This window comes from Drosophila ananassae, chromosome 2L (assembly GCF_017639315.1).
Source record: "Drosophila ananassae strain 14024-0371.13 chromosome 2L, ASM1763931v2, whole genome shotgun sequence".
In the NCBI taxonomy this organism is placed as follows: Eukaryota; Metazoa; Arthropoda; class Insecta; order Diptera; family Drosophilidae; genus Drosophila; species Drosophila ananassae.
The window spans coordinates 58,865-81,568 of record NC_057927.1 but is presented as its reverse complement, the minus strand read 5'-3'; the positions used below and the strand labels follow the sequence as shown (position 1 = coordinate 81,568).

The 22,704-nt window shown below is 41.8% G+C and overlaps 5 protein-coding genes across 6 annotated transcripts; 3 read left to right on the top strand and 2 right to left on the bottom strand.

The window, feature by feature from the left end:
* Nucleotides 1-5,821: 5,821 nt before the first annotated feature.
* LOC26514573 (CCR4-NOT transcription complex subunit 9) lies at nucleotides 5,822-7,855 on the top strand. The gene is given in 6 exon segments (XM_032449448.2): nucleotides 5,822-5,842; nucleotides 6,208-6,512; nucleotides 6,514-6,632; nucleotides 6,635-6,686; nucleotides 6,688-6,906; nucleotides 6,908-7,855. Coding segments are annotated over 6 exon segments (1,008 nt in total). The 3' UTR covers nucleotides 7,200-7,855.
* Nucleotides 7,856-14,801: 6,946 nt separating this feature from the next.
* On the bottom strand, nucleotides 14,802-18,663 carry LOC6500285 (beta-arrestin-1). Its single transcript, XM_001952852.4, has 2 exons — nucleotides 17,848-18,663; nucleotides 14,802-16,267 (listed from the first exon to the last, which is right to left on the bottom strand). The coding sequence occupies exons 1-2, from the start codon at nucleotides 18,449-18,451 to the stop codon at nucleotides 15,414-15,416; spliced, it is 1,458 nt and encodes a 485-aa protein (XP_001952887.1). The 5' UTR covers nucleotides 18,452-18,663; the 3' UTR covers nucleotides 14,802-15,413.
* Nucleotides 18,664-18,906: 243 nt separating this feature from the next.
* On the top strand, nucleotides 18,907-20,357 carry LOC6500278 (putative transferase CAF17 homolog, mitochondrial). Of its 2 annotated transcripts, XR_006507762.1 has the most exons (3): nucleotides 18,907-19,040; nucleotides 19,098-20,219; nucleotides 20,281-20,357. XR_006507762.1 is itself a non-coding variant. In XM_001952851.4 (2 exons), exon 2 carries the CDS (start codon nucleotides 19,099-19,101, stop codon nucleotides 20,149-20,151), a length of 1,053 nt encoding a protein of 350 aa, XP_001952886.2. In that variant the 5' UTR covers nucleotides 18,907-19,040; nucleotide 19,098; the 3' UTR covers nucleotides 20,152-20,243. The 2 variants fall into 2 exon arrangements, 1 of the variants encoding a protein (XP_001952886.2); XM_001952851.4 differs by lacking the exon at nucleotides 20,281-20,357 and having other exon boundaries at nucleotides 19,098-20,243.
* LOC6502649 (cysteine-rich DPF motif domain-containing protein 1) lies at nucleotides 20,293-21,159 on the top strand. Its single transcript, XM_044717427.1, has one exon. The coding sequence runs from the start codon at nucleotides 20,293-20,295 to the stop codon at nucleotides 20,758-20,760; it is 468 nt and encodes a 155-aa protein (XP_044573362.1). The 3' UTR covers nucleotides 20,761-21,159.
* Nucleotides 20,839-22,672, bottom strand: LOC6500284 (saccharopine dehydrogenase-like oxidoreductase). Its single transcript, XM_001952849.4, has 2 exons — nucleotides 22,549-22,672; nucleotides 20,839-22,473 (listed from the first exon to the last, which is right to left on the bottom strand). Exon 2 carries the CDS (start codon nucleotides 22,463-22,465, stop codon nucleotides 21,173-21,175), a length of 1,293 nt encoding a protein of 430 aa, XP_001952884.1. The 5' UTR covers nucleotides 22,466-22,473; nucleotides 22,549-22,672; the 3' UTR covers nucleotides 20,839-21,172.
* Between the last annotated feature and the right edge of the window lie 32 nt (nucleotides 22,673-22,704).

The following is a 22,704-nucleotide window of genomic DNA, read 5'->3' as shown; positions in this document are numbered from 1 at the left end:
TTGTGGAAAATCGACCTACAAATCGTTTAAGGTATTCCGCTCAAGGATCGAAAGAAAATTGGGAACGATATAGACATCGCAGTGGCCCAAATAAGTCCTTTCCATGCACTCCCCTATTCTCACAGGAGGCTCGCCAGAAAAATTGATCGAAAATCTATAAATATTTTGGTGCCAGGCTTTTGATGCAGATTTGTGGGAAATCGATCTATAAATCGTTTAAGGTATTTCGCTCAAGGACCGAAGAAAATCTAAAAATATTTTGGTGCCAGGCTTTTAATGCAGATTTGAGGAAAATCGACCTACAAATCGTTTAAGGTATTCCGCTCAAGGATCGAAGGAAAATTGGGAAACATATAGACATCGCAGACGCCCATAGGAGTCCTCCCCATGTACTCCCCTATTTTCACGAAGGCTCGGCAGAAAAATTGATCGAAAATCTAATCGTTTAAGGTATTCCGCTCAAGGATCGAAGGAAAATTGGGAAAGATATAGACATAGCAGTGGCCCATATGGGTCCTCCCCATGCACTCCCCTATTCTCACAGGAGGCTCGCATGAAAAATTGATCGAAAATGTTAAAATATTTTGGTGCCAGGCTTTTAAAGCAGATTTGTGGAAAATCGACCTACAAATCGTTTAAGGTATTCCGCTCAAGGATCGAAGGAAAATTGGGAAAGATATAGACATAGCAGTGGCCCATATGGGTCCTCCCCATGCACTCCCCTATTCTCACAGGAGGCTCGCATGAAAAATTGATCGAAAATGTTAAAATATTTTGGTGCCAGGCTTTTAATGCAGATTTGTGGAAAATCGACCTACAAATCGTTTAAGGTATTCCGCTCAGGGATCGATGGAAAATTAGGAAAGATATAGGCAACGCAGTGGCCCAAATAAGTCCTTTCCATGCACTCCCCTATTCTCACAGGAGGCTCGCCAGAAAAATTGACCGAAAATCTATAAATATTTTGGTGCCAGGCTTTTGATGCAGATTTGTGCGAAATCGATCTTCAAATCGTTTAAGGTATTTCGCTCAAGGATCGAAGAAAAATTGTAAAAGATATAGACATCGCAGTGGCCCAGATGAATCCTCCGCATGTACTTCCCTATTTTCACAGAGGCTCGCCAGAAAAATTAATCGCAAATCTAAAAATATTTTGGTGCCAGGCTTTTAATGCAGATTTGTGGAAAATCGACCTACAAATCCTTTAAGGTATTCCGCTCAAGGATCGAAGGAAAATTGGGAAAGATACAAACATCGCAGTGGCCCAAATAAGTCCTTTCCATGCACTCCCCTATTCTCACAGGAGGCTCGCCAGAAAAATTGATCGAAAATATAAAAATATTTTGGTGCCAGGTTTTTAATGCAGATTTGTGGAAAATCGACCTACAAATCGTTTAAGGTATTCCGCTCAAGGATCGAAGGAAAATTGGGAAACATATAGACATCGCAGACGCCCATAGGAGTCCTCCCCATGTACTCCCCTATTTTCACGAAGGCTCGGCAGAAAAATTGATCGAAAATCTGAAAATATTTTGGTGCCAGGTTTTTAATGCAGATTTGTGGAAAATCGACCTACAAATCGTTTAAGGTATTCCGCTCAAGGATCGAAGAAAAATTGTAAAAGATATAGACATCGCAGTGGCCCATATGAATCCTCCGCATGTACTTCCCTATTTTCACAGAGGCTCGCCAGAAAAATTAATCGCAAATCTAAAAATATTTTGGTGCCAGGCTTTTAATGCAGATTTGTGGAAAATCGACCTACAAATCCTTTAAGGTATTCCGCTCAAGGATCGAAGGAAAATTGGGAAAGATACAAACATCGCAGTGGCCCAAATAAGTCCTTTCCATGCACTCCCCTATTCTCACAGGAGGCTCGCCAGAAAAATTGATCGAAAATATAAAAATATTTTGGTGCCAGGTTTTTAATGCAGATTTGTGGAAAATCGACCTACAAATCGTTTAAGGTATTCCGCTCAAGGATCGAAGGAAAATTGGGAAACATATAGACATCGCAGACGCCCATAGGAGTCCTCCCCATGTACTCCCCTATTTTCACGAAGGCTCGGCAGAAAAATTGATCGAAAATCTGAAAATATTTTGGTGCCAGGTTTTTAATGCAGATTTGTGGAAAATCAACCTACAAATCGTTTAAGGTATTCCGCTCAAGGATCGATGGAAAATTGGGAAAGAGATAGACATAGCAGTGGCCCATATGGGTCCTCCCCATGCACTCCCCTATTCTCACAGGAGGCTCGCCACAAAAAATTAATCGAAAATCTATAAATATTTTGGTGCCAGGCTTTTGATGCAGATTTGTGGGAAATCGATCTACAAATCGTTTAAGGTATTTCGCTCAAGGATCGAAGAAAAATTGTAAAAGATATAGACATCGCAGTGGCCCATGTGAATCCTCCGCATGTACTCCCCTATTTTCACAGAGGCTCGCCAGAAAAATTGATCGAAAATCTAAAAATATTTTGGTGCCAGGCTTTTAATGCAGATTTGTGGAAAATCGACCTACAAATCCTTTAAGGTATTCCGCTCATGGATTGAAGGAAAATTGGGAAAGATACAAACATCGCAGTGGCCCAAATAAGTCCTTTCCATGCACTCCCCTTTTCTCACAGGAGGCTCGCCAGAAAAATTGATCGAAAATGTTAAAATATTTTGGTGCCAGGCTTTTAATACAGATTTGTGGAAAATCGATCTACAAATCGTTTAAGGTATTCCGCTCATGGATCGAAGGAAAATTGGGAAACATATAGACATCGCAGACGCCCATAGGAGTCCTCCCCATGTACTCCCCTATTTTCACGGAGGCTCGGCAGGAAAATTGATCGAAAATCTAAAAATATTTTGGTGCCAGGTTTTTAATGCAGATTTGAGGAAAATCGACCTACAAATCGTTTAAGGTATTCCGCTCAAGGATCGAAGGAAAATTGGGTAAGATATAAACATCGCAGTGGCCCAAATAAGTCCTTTCCATGCACTCCCCTATTCTCACAGGAGGCTCGCCAGAAAAATTGATCGAAAATATAAAAATATTTTGGTGCCAGGCTTTTAATACAGATTTGTGGAAAATCTATCTACAAATCGTTTAAGGTATTCCGCTCAAGGATCGAAGGAAAATTGGGAAATATATAGACATAGCAGTGGCCCATATGGGTCCTCCCCATGCACTCCCCTATTCTCACAGGAGGCTCGCATGAAAAATTGATCGAAAATGTTAAAATATTTTGGTGCCAGGCTTTTAATGCAGATTTGTGGAAAATCGACCTACAAATCGTTTAAGGTATTCCGCTCAAGGATCGATGGAAAATTGGGAAAGATATAGGCATCGCAGTGGCCCAAAAAAGTCCTTTCCATGCACTCCCCTATTCTCACAGGAGGCTCGCCAGAAAAATTGATCGAAAATCTATAAATATTTTGGTGCCAGGCTTTTGATGCAGATTTGTGGGAAATCGATCTTCAAATCGTTTAAGGTATTTCGCTCAAGGATCGAAGAAAAATTGTAAAAGATATAGACATCGCAGTGGCCCAGATGAATCCTCCGCATGTACTTCCCTATTTTCACAGAGGCTCGCCAGAAAAATTAATCGCAAATCTAAAAATATTTTGGTGCCAGGCTTTTAATGCAGATTTGTGGAAAATCGACCTACAAATCCTTTAAGGTATTCCGCTCAAGGATCGAAGGAAAATTGGGAAAGATACAAACATCGCCGTGGCCCATATGAGTCCTCCCCATGCACTCCCCTATTTTCACAGGAGCCTCGCCAGAAAAATTTATCGAAAACCTAAAAATATTTTGGTGCCTGGCTTTTAAAGCAGATTTGTGGAAAATCGATCTACAAATCGTTTAAGGTATTCCGCTCAAGGATCGGGTGAAAATTGGGTAAGATATAGACATCGCAGTAGCTCATATAAGTCCTCCCCATGCACTCCCCTATTTTCGCAGGAGGCTCGCCAGAAAAATTTATTGAAAATCTAAAAATATTTTGGTGCCAGGGTTTTAATGCAGATTTGTGGAAAATCGATACGCAAATTGTATGAGGATTCCGCTCAAAGATCGAAGAATATTTTGGTGCCAGGCTCTTAATGCAAATTGGTGGTAATTCAATCGTTTAAGGTATTCCGCTCAGGGATCGGATATAAATTCTAAAAGATATAGACGCGATGTCCCTTAGAGTGAGAGATATAGAGTGGGCCCTTTGAGTCCTTCGCTTGCATTTCCCAATTTTCACAAGTCTTGCCATAAAAATTGACTTTAAAATCTTTAAATATTTAAGTGGGTGGGTTTTGATGCAAATTTGTGGAAAATTAATTAACAACTCAATTTTCCGCTTAGAGATCGGATTAGAATTCACAAGTTATTGACTTTGCTTCCCATATATTCTCTTATTCTCCAAAATTTCCACCGGCAAAATTTTCAACAAAATCAGGCGGAACTCCATTTTTGAACTTCAATAATAATCAACAAGCGATTCAACAGATAAAAGGCAGCTTAAAATTTTCAATTTCCAGTTGACATTTACTGCACGCATCGGTCTTTTTTACATCTCCAGCAGTGACCAGTTAAAACTTATTGTGGTAACACATTGTGGCAGAAGCCATCAATGATATTATCAACAGATGAAGGGGGCAAGGCGGTCCGGACGGGTCCAAGCGTACATATGCAAGCCCAATTACGTCCGGTTGCAGTTTCAATTTCAATTTGCCGACGACTACGAACAATGCCCCATGGCCGGAGGTATCCTTAGAGGGTTTTAAAAGGACCAGAGGACAAAGCCGAAGGGCGCCTGGCAGCCAATTCTGCAATTTGTTGCAGTATAATATTAATTTAAATTAGACAAAATTTCTAGCAAATGAGCCGGCCAGGCGACTGATTGTTCTGAAAAGGCTCAAGAGGGAGTACTCACAGTGCGGTACAGCGTTGCATCAAACTGCAATTTGGGGTTTTGGTTTAAGCGAACCGTAGTTAATAGCATTGTGGGTCCATTAATACCTGGGGACTTATTAAATTAGCTTAGGTTCGGAGATCTTTCAATAAAGCTTCTCCCAAACTTTTAAATAACAGATAAATTGTTGTTACATGAGCATTACGCAATTTGTGAAATTATCTTTTGCATTTTGAGCTTTAGTTCGAACTGCGTAAAATAATTTTAAAATGTTAGGTAAACAAAAATTAGCCGAATAATTAGTTTGCAACGAACAGAATCTTCGAAAATAAAGTGGGAGCTTTTGATGCAGTACAATAATTCGTTTTCGCGGGAATATGCAAATGACTTTTATCACGACCACAGCTGTTCAATAGTATTTATCGCCGTTCGTCGCATTTATTATATTGGTTTTGATGTTAATTTTTTAGTTTGGCTGCTTAAATTAGCAAGGCAAATTTTGTGCCAATATCATCAGTTCAGCATATTTTTTCAAAACAGTAAAGTTTCTGTGGGAATACATGCCAACGAACATATGAACCACTCCATCCCCAGCCTGCACGCAAACAGGCAGAAGACTAAAACAGATTTCCGTTTCCGTTTTGCATTAACCCGCCTCATGGATCGACTTCGTGTGACGCAGTCTACACCCATAAATAATTGCAAATTGTTTGCATTTAATTGCATGGCTTAGAGCATGATGTCCTTGCCCATTGTTATGCATAATTCATGTGGGTGGGAGGAGCGGCAGCGGGGTTTATTCGTTCCATGAACTCGGTCTAATTAACTGCAACTCATCACATCGTTTATCAGATGGCTAAGCAAGTGATGTAGAGTTTGAGGAATGGCTCCGCTGATGTCGAGGACGATGATGTCTCACTTCCATGGATGACAAATGTTCGACAGTGAGTAAAGACCTGTGTGTTTGGCTCACGTGACATCCATGATATGTGACGGATACTGTCTATCCACAAACTTATAGACTACTTTAAAAATATGTGCACCCGCTTCATGTTATGCGCTATGCGCTTGTGTATCAAAGCCTTCAAATTCCGGCAAAAACACTGCAAAAACACTAAAACACCAACCCAAACACGATCGCCATAAAACCAAGCTAACAAACAAGCAATGCCAGCATTAATGCGACGAAAATTGTAAATTATCACCATTGCAGACAGACAGCATGCCAGGTAAGAGTAGTCAGTCCACGTATTCCTGAAACGAGTTTCATAATAATTTTCACGGGCTACCAATAATAACGACCCATCAGCCGAGCTGTGAATCGCAGCGAGGAAGCGAGGCGGAGCAGGTGTACGGATGGAGTACGGATCTGTGCAACAAGGAAGAGCATTTCCTAGCCATATTGGAGCTTTGTGAGAGACGAAGCCTCATTAAGAGTCTGGGACCTCTGCTGTGGCATTCATTTGGAGCTGTTGCGGGGCTGCTTCAGGAAGTAATCGCAATATATTCGGCAGTGCTGTTTAACGAGCTTAGCGGTCAGCAGTCACAACGCATCTGCGCCGCCGTCTGCTTGTTATAAGCGATGGTGTCTCACGCCCCGATCGCGCAAGAGCTGATGCGAGTTCATCAGCTACCTAACGCCGTTGCTCAAGTTAACCCCACAAACACGTGCTGTGGAGCACGTTCGTCTCTCTGTCCTTGGTGTCGTTTTCGGTCTGTTAAAGGTTGGAGCTTTCGGATTTTGCGTCAGTTGGAGCTGGGTTCTAGCATAAGCAAGATTCTGAGCGCTCCAAATCTTGAAACACGAAGTAGGCCTTAAGTTCGCCAGTCGCAGGTTGGCCAGAAGGCTACATCTCAACCACACATTAGCCAGAGTTGTCCATCAGCTGACTTTGGAGCCCGAGCCAAGGGTGCTGAAGCATATGGTTAGGGTCTTCGTCCGTATAGCTGATCACTCGCAGAGTCTAGAGTTGATCCTTAAACACTTGCCGCCGCAACTGCGGAACGGGCCAAGAAAGTCTTCCGGGGTATAAGAGCACCACCATGGAGCTCAACGATCTCAACCGAAAGCTGGTTGGAAAGGAGAACACCAATACGGGTGAGACAATTACACAATTTTATGGACATTTTCTATGTAACTTTTATGTAAACCGCATAAGTTACGTCGTTAAGTTGCCATTTTTCCGCATCTCTTTCCTGCTGCCAAGGAAAAGGTGTTCTGGTGTTCAGTCAGCAAATCAATTTGCACTTTTGCGCCTTTTTAACGTCCCTGCAATTTGTCTTACCAATTTTTGTATGTAGCCACCGACTTCGATGGTTTTTTTTGGGACCGAAACATCAGCATGTAAATTGCATTACCTCGCCCAAAATCTTTTCCTTTTCTGGGCTGGTTGTCGGTGGGGTCGAATGGGTTTGCCGAGGGCTTGAACTCTGCGTAATGCAATAAACAGCTCGTAAATATTTTGATGCCAATTTTCCAGCGTAATTGACTCGACGGTACTTTGAATGTCAAACAATAAATTCAATTACCAATGCATAGCCCGGAGTAGAGCTCCCGCCTTTTTTCTTAACCCCTCCATGAGAATTCACGATTGGCACCCTTAACCCTAATGTGCACGTGCTAAGGATCCGTATTGACATGGATACACCGAAACCCTGGATGGGGCAAAGGTTTAAACGGTGAATGATGCCGGAGTCGGTTTTCTGGTGATGCCGTTAAACCAAAGCATGCGGAAACTGAAGGCATAAGTCGATAAACATTTCTATAGACGGTGAAATCGAGGCGCAGTCCATCTTAACCCATCGAAAAAGCTACGTTACTGTGGGTAGTTTCAACAGGAAGAGAAAGGAAAAGGGATGATCGCTGCTAGGGCGAAAACCCATTTAATACATATGGTATACAAAATCAGAGACAAACGCACTCCACGGAAAAAAACCATGCTGATCTTCCAGACTAACAAGCGTGCATGAATTATTTAAATATATTTGTTTGATTGTATTTTTAATAATTGTAATTTTCTTGCTGAAAAGCAACTGGATTAAAACATAACGACTTAGTCATACATTAGATGATCTAATATTTATGAAACTTGTGTCATAGTCCCTGGGATTTTATCAAGGGATAAACGAAAAAGGAGAAACAGGAATAAAACCGCCCAGAGATGAGGGCAACAACAATGACAGTCAAACAATGCAAAATCAATTTAAATTTTCATCTCGCACACGTCCCGCACACGAATGAGGTAAGAAGCGGGTGGAAGGTGGAAGTTGGAAGGGGGAAGCCCGTACACGAAATGGGCTAAAAAATCAGTAAAGCAACCGCAATCTCCAAATTGTTTCGAGGGTTGCTGACGCCTTTTCCGTCCTCCTTCGTGTGTGCCACGCAACTCAATCATAAGTAAATATCTGCCCCACATACGCGCACGAGGGCATAAATAAAAAAATAAATAGCAGGAGAGGAAAAGCGAGGCTTATTATGCCCTCGGGTGAAATATAAGCGGGGATCCTCGGGACCGGCTAAGGCGTAAGGAGCAGAAACAGGCTGAGACGAAGATACAAGTGGCGGGTTAAAAAGCGAGACACGTTCTAATAGATTTTTCCAGCCTTTCGCCTTTTGACGCTTGGCAGGGCGTACAAGTTACACATGTTGCTTTTGTTTGGCTTCCTGTAACATGCACAATCACAACTCCGTATGTACATACATATGCACATATGGTATATGAATACACTGCAAAAATAATCATTTAAATTCCAGAAGATAATTTAGATAGGGCTAACTTTGAGCACAAAATTGGTTTATAATTTCGCTTAACTCGACATTGGTTGAAAACAGTCTTTTCAAGATTGACCTAACTTGGTAGACACATTTTCCGTGTAGAAGCGACGCATGCGATTTCAAACGGCTAAACACCGGCAGTTGACATGGCTCTGGGTGCCCCCAATTTTTACCTAAATCCTTTATTCAATTTTAGTTGCCATAAGCGAGTTACCCATGTATTTGCAGAACATCCAAAGAGCGGGCTCAAGGCGTAAATCGCCATTGATTAGTAGGTCGGATATGGCAGCAACCATACGCCCCATAAATCCGTAAGGGCTGTACGACCATCAATCTATGCAAATTGCTGGAAAATGCGAAAATTATGTCGCCGGAGCTCAATGGACACAAAGAACCTGTGACAGTGCCTCCAACCGGCAATCGAAATCGAAGTGACTGCACCTGACAGAAGCCGAACCGATCCTGTGAATGATAGCCAACGGGTGGTGGGACGTTGCCAAACCCGGAAAAGAGCCAAAGCCGGAACCAGGCACACAACTAATTGCACATCCGTTTGCTTCGGCTATTAGCGACTTGAGACTTGAGGGGACGAGAGCAAGGTAAAGGTAGCTCAAGTATTCTTTTCCTTTTGAAGCGCTGGGTTTTCGTCCTCCTTTGCAAATGTGACACTACAGCATCAACACCAGAGAATGAAGGGACAGGAAACAGGGGCAAGAACTGCTCGCTGAAGGTCCCATGGATGCCTGGTGCAGGTCTGCTTAGCAGCCATCGGGTGTCCGTGGGCCATACAAAAGAACACTCCAATTGCCGGTGTCACTTGCCTTTATTTAATTGAAGCCAGTTTCACGGCAGGAGATGGGAGATCTGGTCCCGCCACCAGCTGAGCAACCTCATTAGAATCGACTTCATTGCTGAAATCAATGAATCCAGCGGAATCCCATACTTTCATTACTGGTTATAAGAAAGAGATTGCTTTTAATCTTAAAATTAAGGTTTAAAGAATTGCTCATGATAATTTTCAACATTATTTTAAAAGATTTATTATTCATTTTTCAAATATATAAATAAACGACCATTTTCCCAACAATTCCAAGCAATTTTACCTGTAACTAATGTAAAAGCTGAAGTCAAATGTATTAATCTTTTAAGTATCCCAACTAAGCCTCATAAGCCGCTTACTCTCGTATTTGTCGGAGTCCACAACAAAGACATTGCAGAATCAATGGGCTTGCCAGGTTACCGTCTTTCAAGTCAAAAGTTTCACTCCAGCAACCACTTCAAAAGCCGTCTTTTAAGTGGCGCTGGACTTTTTGTTTGTCACCTGGCTCCAAATCATCAGCCCGAGATACTGTCGGGATTCATTAGCCCGCATTGGCCCAGTTCCCCCCTTTTGCTTGAGAGTCCTGAGCAAAAATAAGTTTTGATAATTCCTAATAATCTATTCAGGCAAGTTTTCAAAAACGCTTGTTCACTTGACTGTCACCTCGAGTGGTAGGAATGGTGTTCCAAAGAGATTTTTTCGATATGGGTTTGGGCTTTTGGTCATGGGGCTTAGAGCAAAGTATGCCAATGAGGATAGGATGAGGTCTTATTGTGCTTCTTCCATTCGACTGTAAATTGAATTTTGAAATTTTCGTAGATTTGAATTGTTAGATAGCTGGCGACTTATTAGAATGGAACACCAAAAACCACATACAAAAGTTTTCCGCAGCCTTGGCGGCTATGAACTGGAAAAAATAATTTTTGCTGCAATCTGCTCAGTTTTACCACAATGATGGTCGAGGTTTCGAGGTCTAATAACCGTTTATCAGATGAGGAACCATAAACAAAGCTCTAAAATAGCTCTCGACGATTAAAGGAACACATTAGGGTCTTAAACCGGTTTCTCAGTGTAATGGCTTTGAAAAACTTTGCTGCCAACAACTATTGTTCGAAAGTTTTCAATTGAGAATATTAATTTAGCCAATACATGCGGGCGAGGGAGCAGCGTGAAAACCAAAACAAACGGTAAAAGTTTTGTGGTTGCACAGCCCCGATGCCACGTCCGACCACGACAGGAGCTGGAGTGGTGCGCCACGGGGAGTGAAGGCGGAGTGGTTCACTACAGGTACACTTTGGAGAGTGTTCATCCTCGATTTGAGGGATTTGAGAGAAAGAAGACGGCGGCATAATGTGGTTTTTGTGGCGCACTTTCTATTAGGGAACGGAAGTATAATCAAGCTCTTGCTTCTTATCTCGGCACACGCACTCCGGAGTCCGGACCAATTAGCCTTATATCCAGCCAAATTGGCTGCGGTCGTACTTTGTTGTGGGCCAAATGTAGTGCGCCCTCAGCCAGTGGTGGCTAGCATTCTGCATACAGTAGGTAAATATGGTCAGTTGTCACTTTGATCTGCCCAGGACAAGAAAATACTCCGCCCCTCTGAAAGCCTGAGTGTGTGCACTTAACAAAATCCTAACTCAACATATGAAAACAGGAAATTAGTTATGCATCGTGGGCAATTGCCTCTGAAAATTTAAAGGTAAGGTAAGGTTAATTTGGGGCACCCAAGGAAATATTGAAATTTCCCAGTGTATGTGTACACAAGATGTGAGAAGTACGGGTATCGCTAGACCCCTAGGCTCACGGCATGGTCTTTGGACCATGTTCACCTGCGGGGAATTAGCATGCAAAGCCCAACCACCCGGCCTGGGTGGTTGGAACACTTCCACCACCGCCCCGGAGTGGGTGAGACGAAGGTGGAGGTGGGCCAGGTTATGAACATAGCGCTCATCATCGATAGCCGCAGGCCAACCGGCTGATGGCAGACGGCAGCTGTTCCTGTGCTCAGTCTCACTCACGCCTCTGTTCCTGTGTCCGAAAAATGTTTTCCCCGGAATTTGCATGGTAAAACCGTAACGGTACGTTGATCATCGCCATACCGGAATGTTGTACTACACTCAAAATCCGTTCAACCACTCAATCAATGCAGAACAAATACAAAAATAGAAAATAGTAAAGATCCTACTCGAAGGACCAAAAATACTTCTTAATTTGGGGTGAAGTCATATTGTTACCCGAGCACATGCATATAATTTCTAATTTTTGTAAAGTGTCCCGCCCAGTCCATCCAATCACATCCGCATGCAGAGACTAGGGGGTAATTCGAAGGGAATTGGAAGCCCTCGCTTCGAGCCAGTGCCAGCTCCAGCGCCAGCACCAGAAACAAAAACTAACCCAGTCGGCGGACTCAGACCTGAACCCGCCAGTGGACGTCTTTGCCCAGCGGTAACAACTGTCCAGTGCAGAAGTAGCTTGGTTCAGATTGCTTTGTTCACTGCCAGGTACACATGTTTGGTCCGTGCGTGGGAGCGGATGCTGGGGGCGTGGATCAAGGTTGTAGGTAGAGAGTGGACGCAGCTTGTTTCCGGAGTCCGGAGTCCGAACCAACCCCGGCCAGAGTACGCAACATGAGTAAAGAAAGCAACTGGCGCCTGCAGTAAATTGAACTTTTGCATTTCAAGTGAAACGTCAGAACAAAGCTTCAATGGCGCACTGACAGCTCTCCCCGTGGACGAGATGTGCAAACCTCTGCGGGACCTGCCACACCGAACGAAACAGTTGCAAAAATGCAATTAAAATGATAGATTCAATATATCTTCGAACATTATTAACTCGACATGGAAAGGAACAACAGTTAAGCACAGGGCTTATAGAGTTGGGAAAACTTACAACACAATTTCAAATTTACACCGCCCAGTTGTAGTTATTTTTCAGTTGTAATATTTGTGGTACTCTTTGCTTGACTCGCTTGATAAAAACAAAGATGCTTATATTAGGTTATACCATAAGATGACATACGAACACTTTAATTTAGCTACCTTATCAGTATCTATCTCACTAAATATCCTTTAAACATGAAATCTTATAAGTCAAAACATAAACACAGGTGGACCTGAAATTCATCCTCGACTCTATCGTACCGCTCCTGTGAGCAGACCTCTTTGTCGGCTTTGGAAACGCTTTTGTAATCCGCTTAAGTAACTCAACAGAAACGGAAACCGGAAATGAAAACCATACAGTGTATACAAAGCAAGAGTAGGAGAAGGCGAGGCCGCCGTAAAAGACACAAGGCTTCCCCGGTACGTAGATGGAGAAAAGGGGGTTGGGAAGGAATCACGGCTCTTAAGCTTCACCGGAAATGAAGAACGGCTGCCCGGCTCTGAGCGACAGATCCGATGTGCCCCTCAGGTTGACCAACTGGGATCCACTCAAGATATGACCGCATCGAGTCCCTTGAAAAAGTTGGCGGTGTCATGCCCCAGCACACATACATATCTCGGAGAAAGGGGAAGAGCTACACGAAAGGCTTTTCCGAATTGCGGTTTTCCGCTTGCCGTTGAACCCATAATTCTGGCCAACCGTAGCGACATCCGCTCCAGCCTTCTAACCACAGCCGAGCTCCAAAGCACAGTGGCCGTATTTAATAATTCATACTCTCTGAAATAATAATAATCATTGTCCCTAACCTCCTGGTGGCGTTTATTTTATAAGTTATAAACATTGCGTCGAACATTTTTGATGGATTGCACTTAACTTGCACAGTGATTTATTTCACTTCATTGAATTTCTTTATTTTATATTTTTCAATATTTACCCAGTAATTTACAATTAAATCAAACCCTTAGTTTGCAAAGAAATTTGGCGTACTCGTTTTCAGAAGTGTTGTATATATTTAATATCCATCTGCACACATTAAAACATTACAAATATTCCATATTCCATTGATTAAATATGTCCTAAATTGTGCAACAATATGGGCAATGGAACAAAATATAAATATGTTAGTATTTATTATTTGTAGAGTTTTTCAAAGCATTATCGGTTGGTACACTTGCATAATGCGTATGAAGAACATTAAATATTTGATGGACAAATTGGAGCCAAAGCAATGCATTTGTCTCCATAACATTCCTATAAACATTACTATTTTATAACGAGGCTCAAACATAAGTGTCATGATAGGTACATGTAACATTCGCTCTCGTACATATAATTCAGTGTGTCTATTTGTGTGTGGGTGTGCGTGTGGTTTGCATATTCACATTTAAAAACTTATATTTCTGAAGCCTAGTCCGACATACACATAAGCTTATTAGGCATACATTGAACATTTATTAACTTGAATGTTTTTTTTTACTAAAAAAACATACACATTTAAAAAAATAAAATTCATTTCAGTGTTTCAGTGTTTAAGCAGGCTACCAAAAAGGGAAATGCTGTTTGTTTTTCCAGCCGCTTGTTACATATACATAAATATTTATATTTTATGTTTTCTATTCGTAAAAAGGTATTATAAAAACAGTAAAAATATTTTAAAAATTAGCTTGGTATTTTTTAATTCATATTTTTACATACTCACATTCATAATTTGATCGGCTTAAATGCTTTGCTTTCATCTGGAGTGAAAATATTTTTTTTTAATTTACGATATTCACTTTATAATGCATATTTCTGTTCAAATTTACATATACATACATAAGGGACAATTTCTCTAATATATTTGATGTCATATCCATTTAAAAAAGCTCCGATGCTTCCGAACCCAACGTATGATCGCTTGCGAACCCCTTACTTCTCCAAATGAGTAAAAAATTGTCATCAAACCTTTAAAGTTTGATGTAGAAGTACACGTATTCCTATGCTATAAAAATTCATATTAAAAGGTTCATTTTTTGATTTGTTTTTAATTTTTCCTATTCATGTACATATATGTTGGGGCGGGGTGGGACATAAAACGAATTCGAGCTAAATACCTCAAAATGCCTTAAAATACCATATTTCAATTATTCCTGTCACATTCGCAACTAATTCTTTGTCTCATCAGACACCAGTAATACAATAAAGGAACCAATTTTGTTTAATATTTGTTCTTAGTTTTGGTTTTCGGTTATTAAATTCCGAATTTGTGCCTCTAAAGTAGCTTTATATACTCTCGTATGAGAGTTGGTTTTCGTTGAGGAATTTCGATTTGGACAATACTAGTACATTTGCACACACATTGTCATAATTAAATCTCCGAAACATTTCAAAGAAAATAGTGTTGTTTTTGAAGGTTAACTTAGACAACTTTTAGAAAAAAAGGATATAAAATAAAATATTGTTTATTTTTATTAATTGGTTAGACATTTTATTGACAATTATTGAATTGGAATTAAAAAATCACTTTTACCTATTTTGGTTGTTACATATTGCCTACATGCTCTTCCACTTGGAAGCATAAAAAAATTAAAACGGTTTTAACTCTTATTAGTTTTCATAGCAACAATAATGCCACAATAACAGAAGTAATAACCAAAATCATCGAAAAATTTTCGATTTAAATCGTATATGATTTTGAATTCAAACCTACCGCAAATCGAAAGTTTACATTTTAAGTTTTATGTTACATAATTTTTATTTTTTGTGCATCGTTTTAACTGTTGCAGGCCTGACAATAAGCATGACGATAAGCTTGTCCAGTTTGCTTATGTTTACATTTCGTGTAGATTTAGTGTATTTGTTAAACAATTTCACATTTTCAAATTCGTACACTTTCATCTTAAATCCTATTGATACTAGAACGTATGGCCTACATATATCAAATAGCTTACATAAAACTATTTACTGTGGCTATTTGCTATTGGTATAAAACTTTACATATAGCGGCTCTGCAAATTTACGACTTCCTTTCTTTTTTATTTCAGTATCTTGAAAATCTTTAGGCCTCTGTTTCGGCGCCTTTTAGACGCAGACGCGCAAAGTCCTCGAAAATAATGTCGTCATCCTGCGCTTCGTCATCATCAAGCTGAATAAGATTGGTTGTAGTAGGCACATCCTGTGTTTGCCCCTGTCCACCAGCTGATCCTCCCTTGTCGCTACCATCGACCAAGCTCACCAATGGTTGACCGCCGACGAGACTCGCTCGGGGCGACCTTTCTCCAAGCAATGGGTGATCGTCCTCCTCCGGCTTAGGATGCATTAGAGTAAAAGGCAGCTCAGCCACGAGGTCGCCATTCAGTAGCGGCGAACTAATCAGTAACTTCACCTTAACCTTATAGTGTACCATAATTCCGAGACTCTCGCGTTGGGCAGGGTTCGTAATAAGCGTGCTGGAAGCCAGATTTGTATCCTCATGCTTCAGCTGACCGTCCAAAGCCAGGCCCCACTTGTCCTTATTATTTGCGAGAAGAGGGCACAACTCAAACACCTTAGAAAGAGTGAATCCTGGAGCCACTTGACAGCCATCTTCAGACTCAATTTCTGCCACCACAGACTTGTACTGAGCCGTAGAAAACAGGCAGATATCCGCAAACTGTCTCACACACACTTTTATCTTTTTTACAGTGCGATTTGAGTTATTGGCCACATGAACGTTGACCGAAATCTTTTCGCCGTGGTGGTACAGCTCCTTGTCCAAACTTGCTTCCAAATGGATCTTGTTCGGCTTCATCATAAACTCCTTGCTGACCTCGATCGAAGGTTGTTCACCAGCCTTAGAGGGGGCGTACATAACCTTGCGAATGGTGAGTCGCACAGAATTGCGCTTGTGCGGCTTGTCCTCCACATGTTCACCTCAAATAAAATTAAAATGGTTAGTAAATCTTCGATTTTATAAAAACATACGACTGGCATGTTCGGGTGGGGGTGTGTCTCAAAGGGCTAGTGCTAAAAGGAGCATCTGAAGTCTACAGACCAGGCACACCTGAATGAAAAGGCTAAGGATAGAATATACTTCCTAATTTTATAAACTCCAAGCGAAGAGATGTTTGGATGCAGAATTAGACCGCTCGATGCCAACGGACATGCCTTTAGCCAATCAAACAAACTACATTCCATTGGGAAGATCATAAATCGAGCTGCGTCAAAGGGGCAAAAGCGAATTGTTTATGCCAAAAACATGGAACGAGGCACATTAAATAAACAAATCGGCAGACGCCAAGTAGAGACGAAAAATAAGAAATAGCGAGAGTCTATCTGTGGGGAAGAGATATGTATGAGATATCCATTTTAGGATAGGCGAGTTGTTCAGACACATATACATATACTTCTACTTGAAGTGTATACATATATTTTTTTAACAACAATAAAGTGTTGAATATCAAATGGTAAACAGAGATATTTACTTAAAGTTTATATACCTATGTATGTACATACAAATTAATATATTTATTTATTTAAACAAATAATAAAAGGCCTCGTTTGGTTAAAATAAACTGAGCCTGGTAACTGAACAATTTCTAAAAAAAATATTGCCGCGGCAGCGAAAGTACATGGTTATGAAAGAACCCCCACAACCGCAAATTATTGCAATAATCTTTTTATCGACGATAAGAAAGAAAATCATACAATAGCGACAGAAAAACTACCAATATGTAATTTTAAAATGTACGTGCATTCTTAAGTATGGGAGGAAGCTTACACTTTTTAGCTAGCTTTTAAGGACAACCAAGAACATTAAAGTTTCAAAATTTTTTCCAAGAACAAATTTTTAAGAGCATTAGAAAAACAAAAAACGCCAGCAAAGCCCAGGATCGCCTTATTACCTCGAACAAACAATCGAATTCCAATTAGAAGCGTCGAGTTCTATTCAGTTGGGCGCTGCGTCACCGCCCATGATATTTTTGTGCAAGCCAACGTAGACATTAATTAACCCTCTCTCCGTCGCGTGACACATGGGCTAAATTATACAAACAGCATACATACATATATGCATAAGTACAAATGTATCACTTATATATATGAAAATAATATTATTTACAAATGTACATATATAATATTATATTTCGTGAAGGGCTAAATGCAACAAGTTTTTTGAATAAAGGAAAGCCAGCCATCAAAAAGCCATTACGAATCAATCGTCAAGGCATCGGTTTCGACTCCGATCATAGGATTATCCAGACATGTTAGACAGAGTCCCCTATTGAAACTAGACTGTAAGTCCGGGACTTTATATCAAAATCTATAAGAATGTGTATACACGTAGGCATATGTGATATATGTATATACATATGTATGTATATATGTATGCATATTTATATTTATATGCCAGTAATAACAGATGCAAGCATTCATCAATGATTTTGACTTTCGGTGACCGCCGGACAATGAACACACCCCCGACCCACTTAAGGCGAGTCCAAGCATTGACTCACCCACGAAAGCCTTAAGTTCGTAATCCACTCCGCATGACTTGCCCACATCACCGGGGGCCGGCTGCAAGGACACCGAGGCGGGGCAGTAAGGAGGTACCTCGAAGTAGAAGGGATGAGCGTTTGGACCTAGCTTTTTAATAAGCCGCTCCTGCAGACGGGTCATCGGACGCTCTAACTGCATAGGCGGGTATATCTGCTCATGCGCCAGATATAGGTCTTTCCGGAATGTCAATCCCAACACGTCCAGGTCCTCACGTCCGTAGCGAAATGCTGCCAAAACCTGACCAAACACCTTGCGATCCTTTACGTACTCGGGATCAATAAAGACAACTCCGTCAATGGGATCCACATGGGTAACATGATCGACGAAGTCCCGTTTACCAAGATATACAGTGATCTTCCCGTTGGATGAGCTCTTCTTGAAGACGCGTGTCGCCTGTCGTCGGGAGCTGGCATCTCCGCCTGCTTCGTCGCCCGTTGCACCTCCGCTGCTGGAATTTCCAATGGCTATCACATTGCCCGAAGCAGACAAACTGCTCCCAGGTGCTCCTGCTCCACTACCTCCTCCTCCCCCGCCGTTCGTGCTGGTATTCAGCGTGTTCATTAGAGTTTTTTTTTTTGTTGTTCCTGACGGGCGTCTACCTTTTCGCTGCCCCTTCCTATGGTGCTTTCCCGTATGGTACGCTTTACTATTCCTTCTCTCTTTTTTTTCGGCACTTGCAGACCTTTTAAAAAATATGTGTGTGCTGCAATTTAATTTTTTATGTGTATACTTTGGCGATAAAATACTAGCTTATCGATAGGTGGCAGCGCCCCGTGCGAAAGTCTGGTAGCACTACTTGAAATGTCTGGCAGCCTTTTATTAGAAAATTAGTATTAAAGAAATACCACTCATTGTAATAATAATTTCATCAGAGCTAATAAATGCTGAAGATGTTGAAAATAAGTTTGATTCCGATTATATGGGCTTAAAGAAAACCACACTTTGTTTATAGTAAATCACTGTCCTTGGGATTTTTTTTCTTTGTTGATGTCCGGTTACACTGCGCTGACATACCTGTCAACAGTTCCATATGTTTTTTAGGAACTTATTTTTCTGGCAACAGAAGGCGTTCCAAACGAGAATTGGATAGTACAAATTTAAAGTTCACACTGCTAAATACGAAATTTCGAATTAAAACATTGCAGCCAAGGTAAGTGCACAAGCTTCCTCATTTGCACTGCGACCGAAGGGAGACCTCCAATTGCAGCATGAACCTAGTCACAAATTTCAAGTTACTACGCATGGCCCGGCTGCACATACGTAATCTTCGGGAGCTATCTACGCTGATGCGAATTCCGTCGGCCCGATCAGTCATTGGGCGGCAGAATTTCATCCTGGAGCCGTTGGCCGGTCGAGAACTAATACGCGTCCACGGGTCTGAAGTGATCCCATTCCTGCAAGGTCTAGTGACGAACGATGTATCACGATTGGAGTCATCCAACGGTCCTTCCTCGATGTACGGCCTTTTTCTAAACAAAAGTGGCCGCGTTCTGTACGATACAATTATCTATCGAACAAATAACCGCGACACATTTTTGGTTGAATGTGATCGTGAGGCTTCAGCGGAATTTCGGCGCCATCTGCGTACCTACCGGGTTCGCAAGAGCATCGACATCGACAGTGTGGACGACGAGTACAGCACTTGGGTAATGTTCAGTCCGAAATCAGAACCCGTGCCCACCAGCCCTAATCCCGATTTATTTGTGTCCCCCGATGCGAGACTTTCTTCTTTGGGCACCCGCATCCTGGCACCAACAGACATGAACTGGAGTCAGCTAGTCAAAGGCTACTGGCGCAACAACGAATTCTCAGCGTCACCCGCTTCTGAAGAGTGCAACTATCAATTGCTTCGCTATGAACAAGGCGTAGGGGAGGGTAGTCTGGAGCTACCGCCCGGCAAATGCTTTCCCCTAGAGGCAAATGCCGATTATCTGCACGGCGTGAGTTTTCAGAAGGGCTGCTACGTGGGCCAGGAGCTAACCGCTCGTATCCATCATTCGGGTGTGATTCGCAAGCGCTACATGCCGATCCGACTTACAGCTCCCATTGGATCTAATAAGGATGTTACTTCCGTGGCAGGAGCGAAACTAGGACGTGTCTGCGGGTCTGCTCATAACCGTGGAGTGGCCTTACTGCGCATCGAACAGGTGCTCAATGGCCGCCAAGAGCTTATGGTCGACGGCGAGCGCTGTTACGCTGACCGACCGCAGTGGTGGCCAGAAGACATGCCGGGCAAGCGTCGTATGGCTTTCGCGGAATGAGTCCCGAGCTGATTTTACCCACCAATTGTTGAATTTTATCGTTGCGTGACTGTAGAAACTTTAGTATAGTAAACCATGTTTCTTATATTTAACGTTACCTGTTTTCTATTGCTCTTTATGATTTTACAGCAATCATGTAAAATGGAAGCTGGCAAGAATACTGAATTGAACGACAATGCGGTAAATGTACCTTGTTTGGAGCCAAACGAAAAGGACGAAAAGCAGCAGAATCGCGATGATATTGATGAACGCATTGCCCGAATTGACTTTCACTGTTCTGGGTGCGATATGCATGAGCTTGTTCACTACTTTGGAAGAGAGCCTCCTTTCGCGTTGGGCATTCAGTATAAAGAGGACAATTATGTCTTGCGGGATCCCTTCCAGCCTCCACCTCAGGGAGGCAGACCCATTCCCGAATATTATATATCACTGGGATCGAAATGTTCCAGTTGCTTAAAAACAGTTTGCAAAGGTTCTGGGTGCAGCTTCTTTTACACAGCAACGGTTTGTGTACCTTGCGGAAAAACTATGCTAAAAGACTGGCCTGTGGATGCTCAAACACGCTTTCGAAAACAACTAGTAGTTAACCAGAGTGACAAAGAACCTTGAAAATATATTTTTTATTTAATATTGCCACTCTTATTAACAAACCACTGGCTTCATTAAAGAAAAGGAGAAAATCATAACTTGTGATTATTGGTGATTTTTATTTGTTTAACTCAAATTTAATCCCTAAGTATTATTTGTCTTCTTATCCTTGTTTCGTGTCGTTTTTTGTACATTATGGCGGCCAATTTATATTAAATAACTTAACAATAATTATGTAATCTATAATCAAATAGATTTGGTGTATTTCATTTAACATTTTCTATAACTTTCATATTGTAATAAAATATAACTGTGGGCCAAGCAATCGGTAACTGAATCATTTGTTCCTATATTTACCAACGATTATTATTGCGAGATTAGTGTGATTAACGAAGAAAATAAAAACAAATGTAAATAGTTTTTAAACTAATCTTTACTTGTTGGCAAGAATTTCAAATTTCATGCCGTGCTCATGTTTCTCTAATTCACTGATTAAAGTCGTTTTGGAAAAGGCTCCCGCTGGGGTCAGAACACCACCGTTGTTAGGCATTTTTTCAGATTCACGCAAAATGGTCAAGGCCGTACAAAGTAGGGCCACGCAGGTGGCTCCATATCCTGGATTCATTCCCGAGACTCGCACCATAAGCGTTTTAGTTGGAGGCTCCGTATACTGATCCGAGCCTTCCGCTAGACGATCTGCTCTTGGCCAACCATTGGCTTTAAAAGTCATTTTAAAGTAGGTGCGCTCCATCGAGTCTTCGCTGGGTCCTTCGCGCGAAGCTAATCCTCCAGAAAATATTCTAGGATATTTTAAAAGCAAAGTACGGCCAAGCTTATACTTTGACAGCAATCCAAAGATACTGGCAAAGAAGATTACAAGAGTGGCCACCATCCAAGAAGAGAATCCCACATACGCTTGCATCTGCACAGGTCTTTTCGAATCCTGGTCGTAGAAAAACCGCTGTGATCTCATTACAACAGAGCGATCCGATCCAGGGAACGGTAAGCACACCTTATCCACCTCCGTGGAACGAAATATCAAAGGTCTCGGTCGCAAAACGGGGTAAAACTTCGGCAATTTCTGTGGATAAAGTTTCTGGCGAATGCCCCGCAGTTCATCAGAATGGGCCAAGCCGTAAATCGCACTCTCCCAAGTCCCGTAGTTCAATCCGGCACTGCTATCGTTGCTGCTCCCTCCTTCTTTGATTCCACTCTCCAAAAAACTTTCAACCGAATTGACGACTCCATCAAAGTTCTTCTCCAAAAAGACGACGCCCATGTCCGCTGGGATGGAATCAAATCCACAGGCGCTGACCACGTAGACACCCTTCTGTCTGGCCAATTGGTCGTATTTCATTTGACATGTCTCCATGTACTGGGGCTCTCCACTGACGTCAACGTGGTGGGTGCCAGCTTCGATGCAGGCCTTAACGACATTCTCGCCGTAAAAACGGTAGGGGCCAGCGGTGTTTACGACAATCCTGCATTTCTTAGCCATTTCCAAAAGAGCGGGCTCATCATTGACGTCAGCTATTACAATGGGCACTTGAGAGAGGTCCTTTTTGGCTTTGACGCCTACTTCCTTAAGTACAGCCTTAAGCTTTTCGAGGTTTCTACCTGCTATTCCCCATCGCAAACCTTTAAGCACAGTGACCGCTTCGAAAACGGTGTTCTTTCCGGTAAACCCACTGGCTCCAAAAATAATTACGTCAAGCCTTTCTGCCATGCCTAAGACTGCAATTAAGAGAAGAGTGTCAGAGAATAATTGTAAGCCGAACTGCAATTTTGCCGAAATATGTTTGTTCTCACCTTCTGATTCCGTGGAATTTTAATTACATTGAACTTTTGAACGGGCAAAGTCGAGGCTAGCCGGTGTGACAAGATACGTTTATATAAAACTTGCCCTGTTTTCTAAAATAAACGAGTCGTTAATACCAAACTCCAGAAAAATACTAGTTCGGGGTT

Coding starts and splice junctions, on each gene's coding strand:
- LOC6500285 (XM_001952852.4), bottom strand. CDS start 18,451: ATGAACACGCTGAATACCAGCACGAACGGCGGGGGAGGAGGAGGTAGT. Junction 16,268..17,847: donor CGAACTTAAGGCTTTCGTGG/GTGAGTCAATGC, acceptor ATTTTATTTGAG/GTGAACATGTGGAGGACAAG.
- LOC6500278 (XM_001952851.4), top strand. CDS start 19,099: ATGAACCTAGTCACAAATTTCAAGTTACTACGCATGGCCCGGCTGCAC.
- LOC6502649 (XM_044717427.1), top strand. CDS start 20,293: ATGGAAGCTGGCAAGAATACTGAATTGAACGACAATGCGGTAAATGTA.
- LOC6500284 (XM_001952849.4), bottom strand. CDS start 22,465: ATGGCAGAAAGGCTTGACGTAATTATTTTTGGAGCCAGTGGGTTTACC.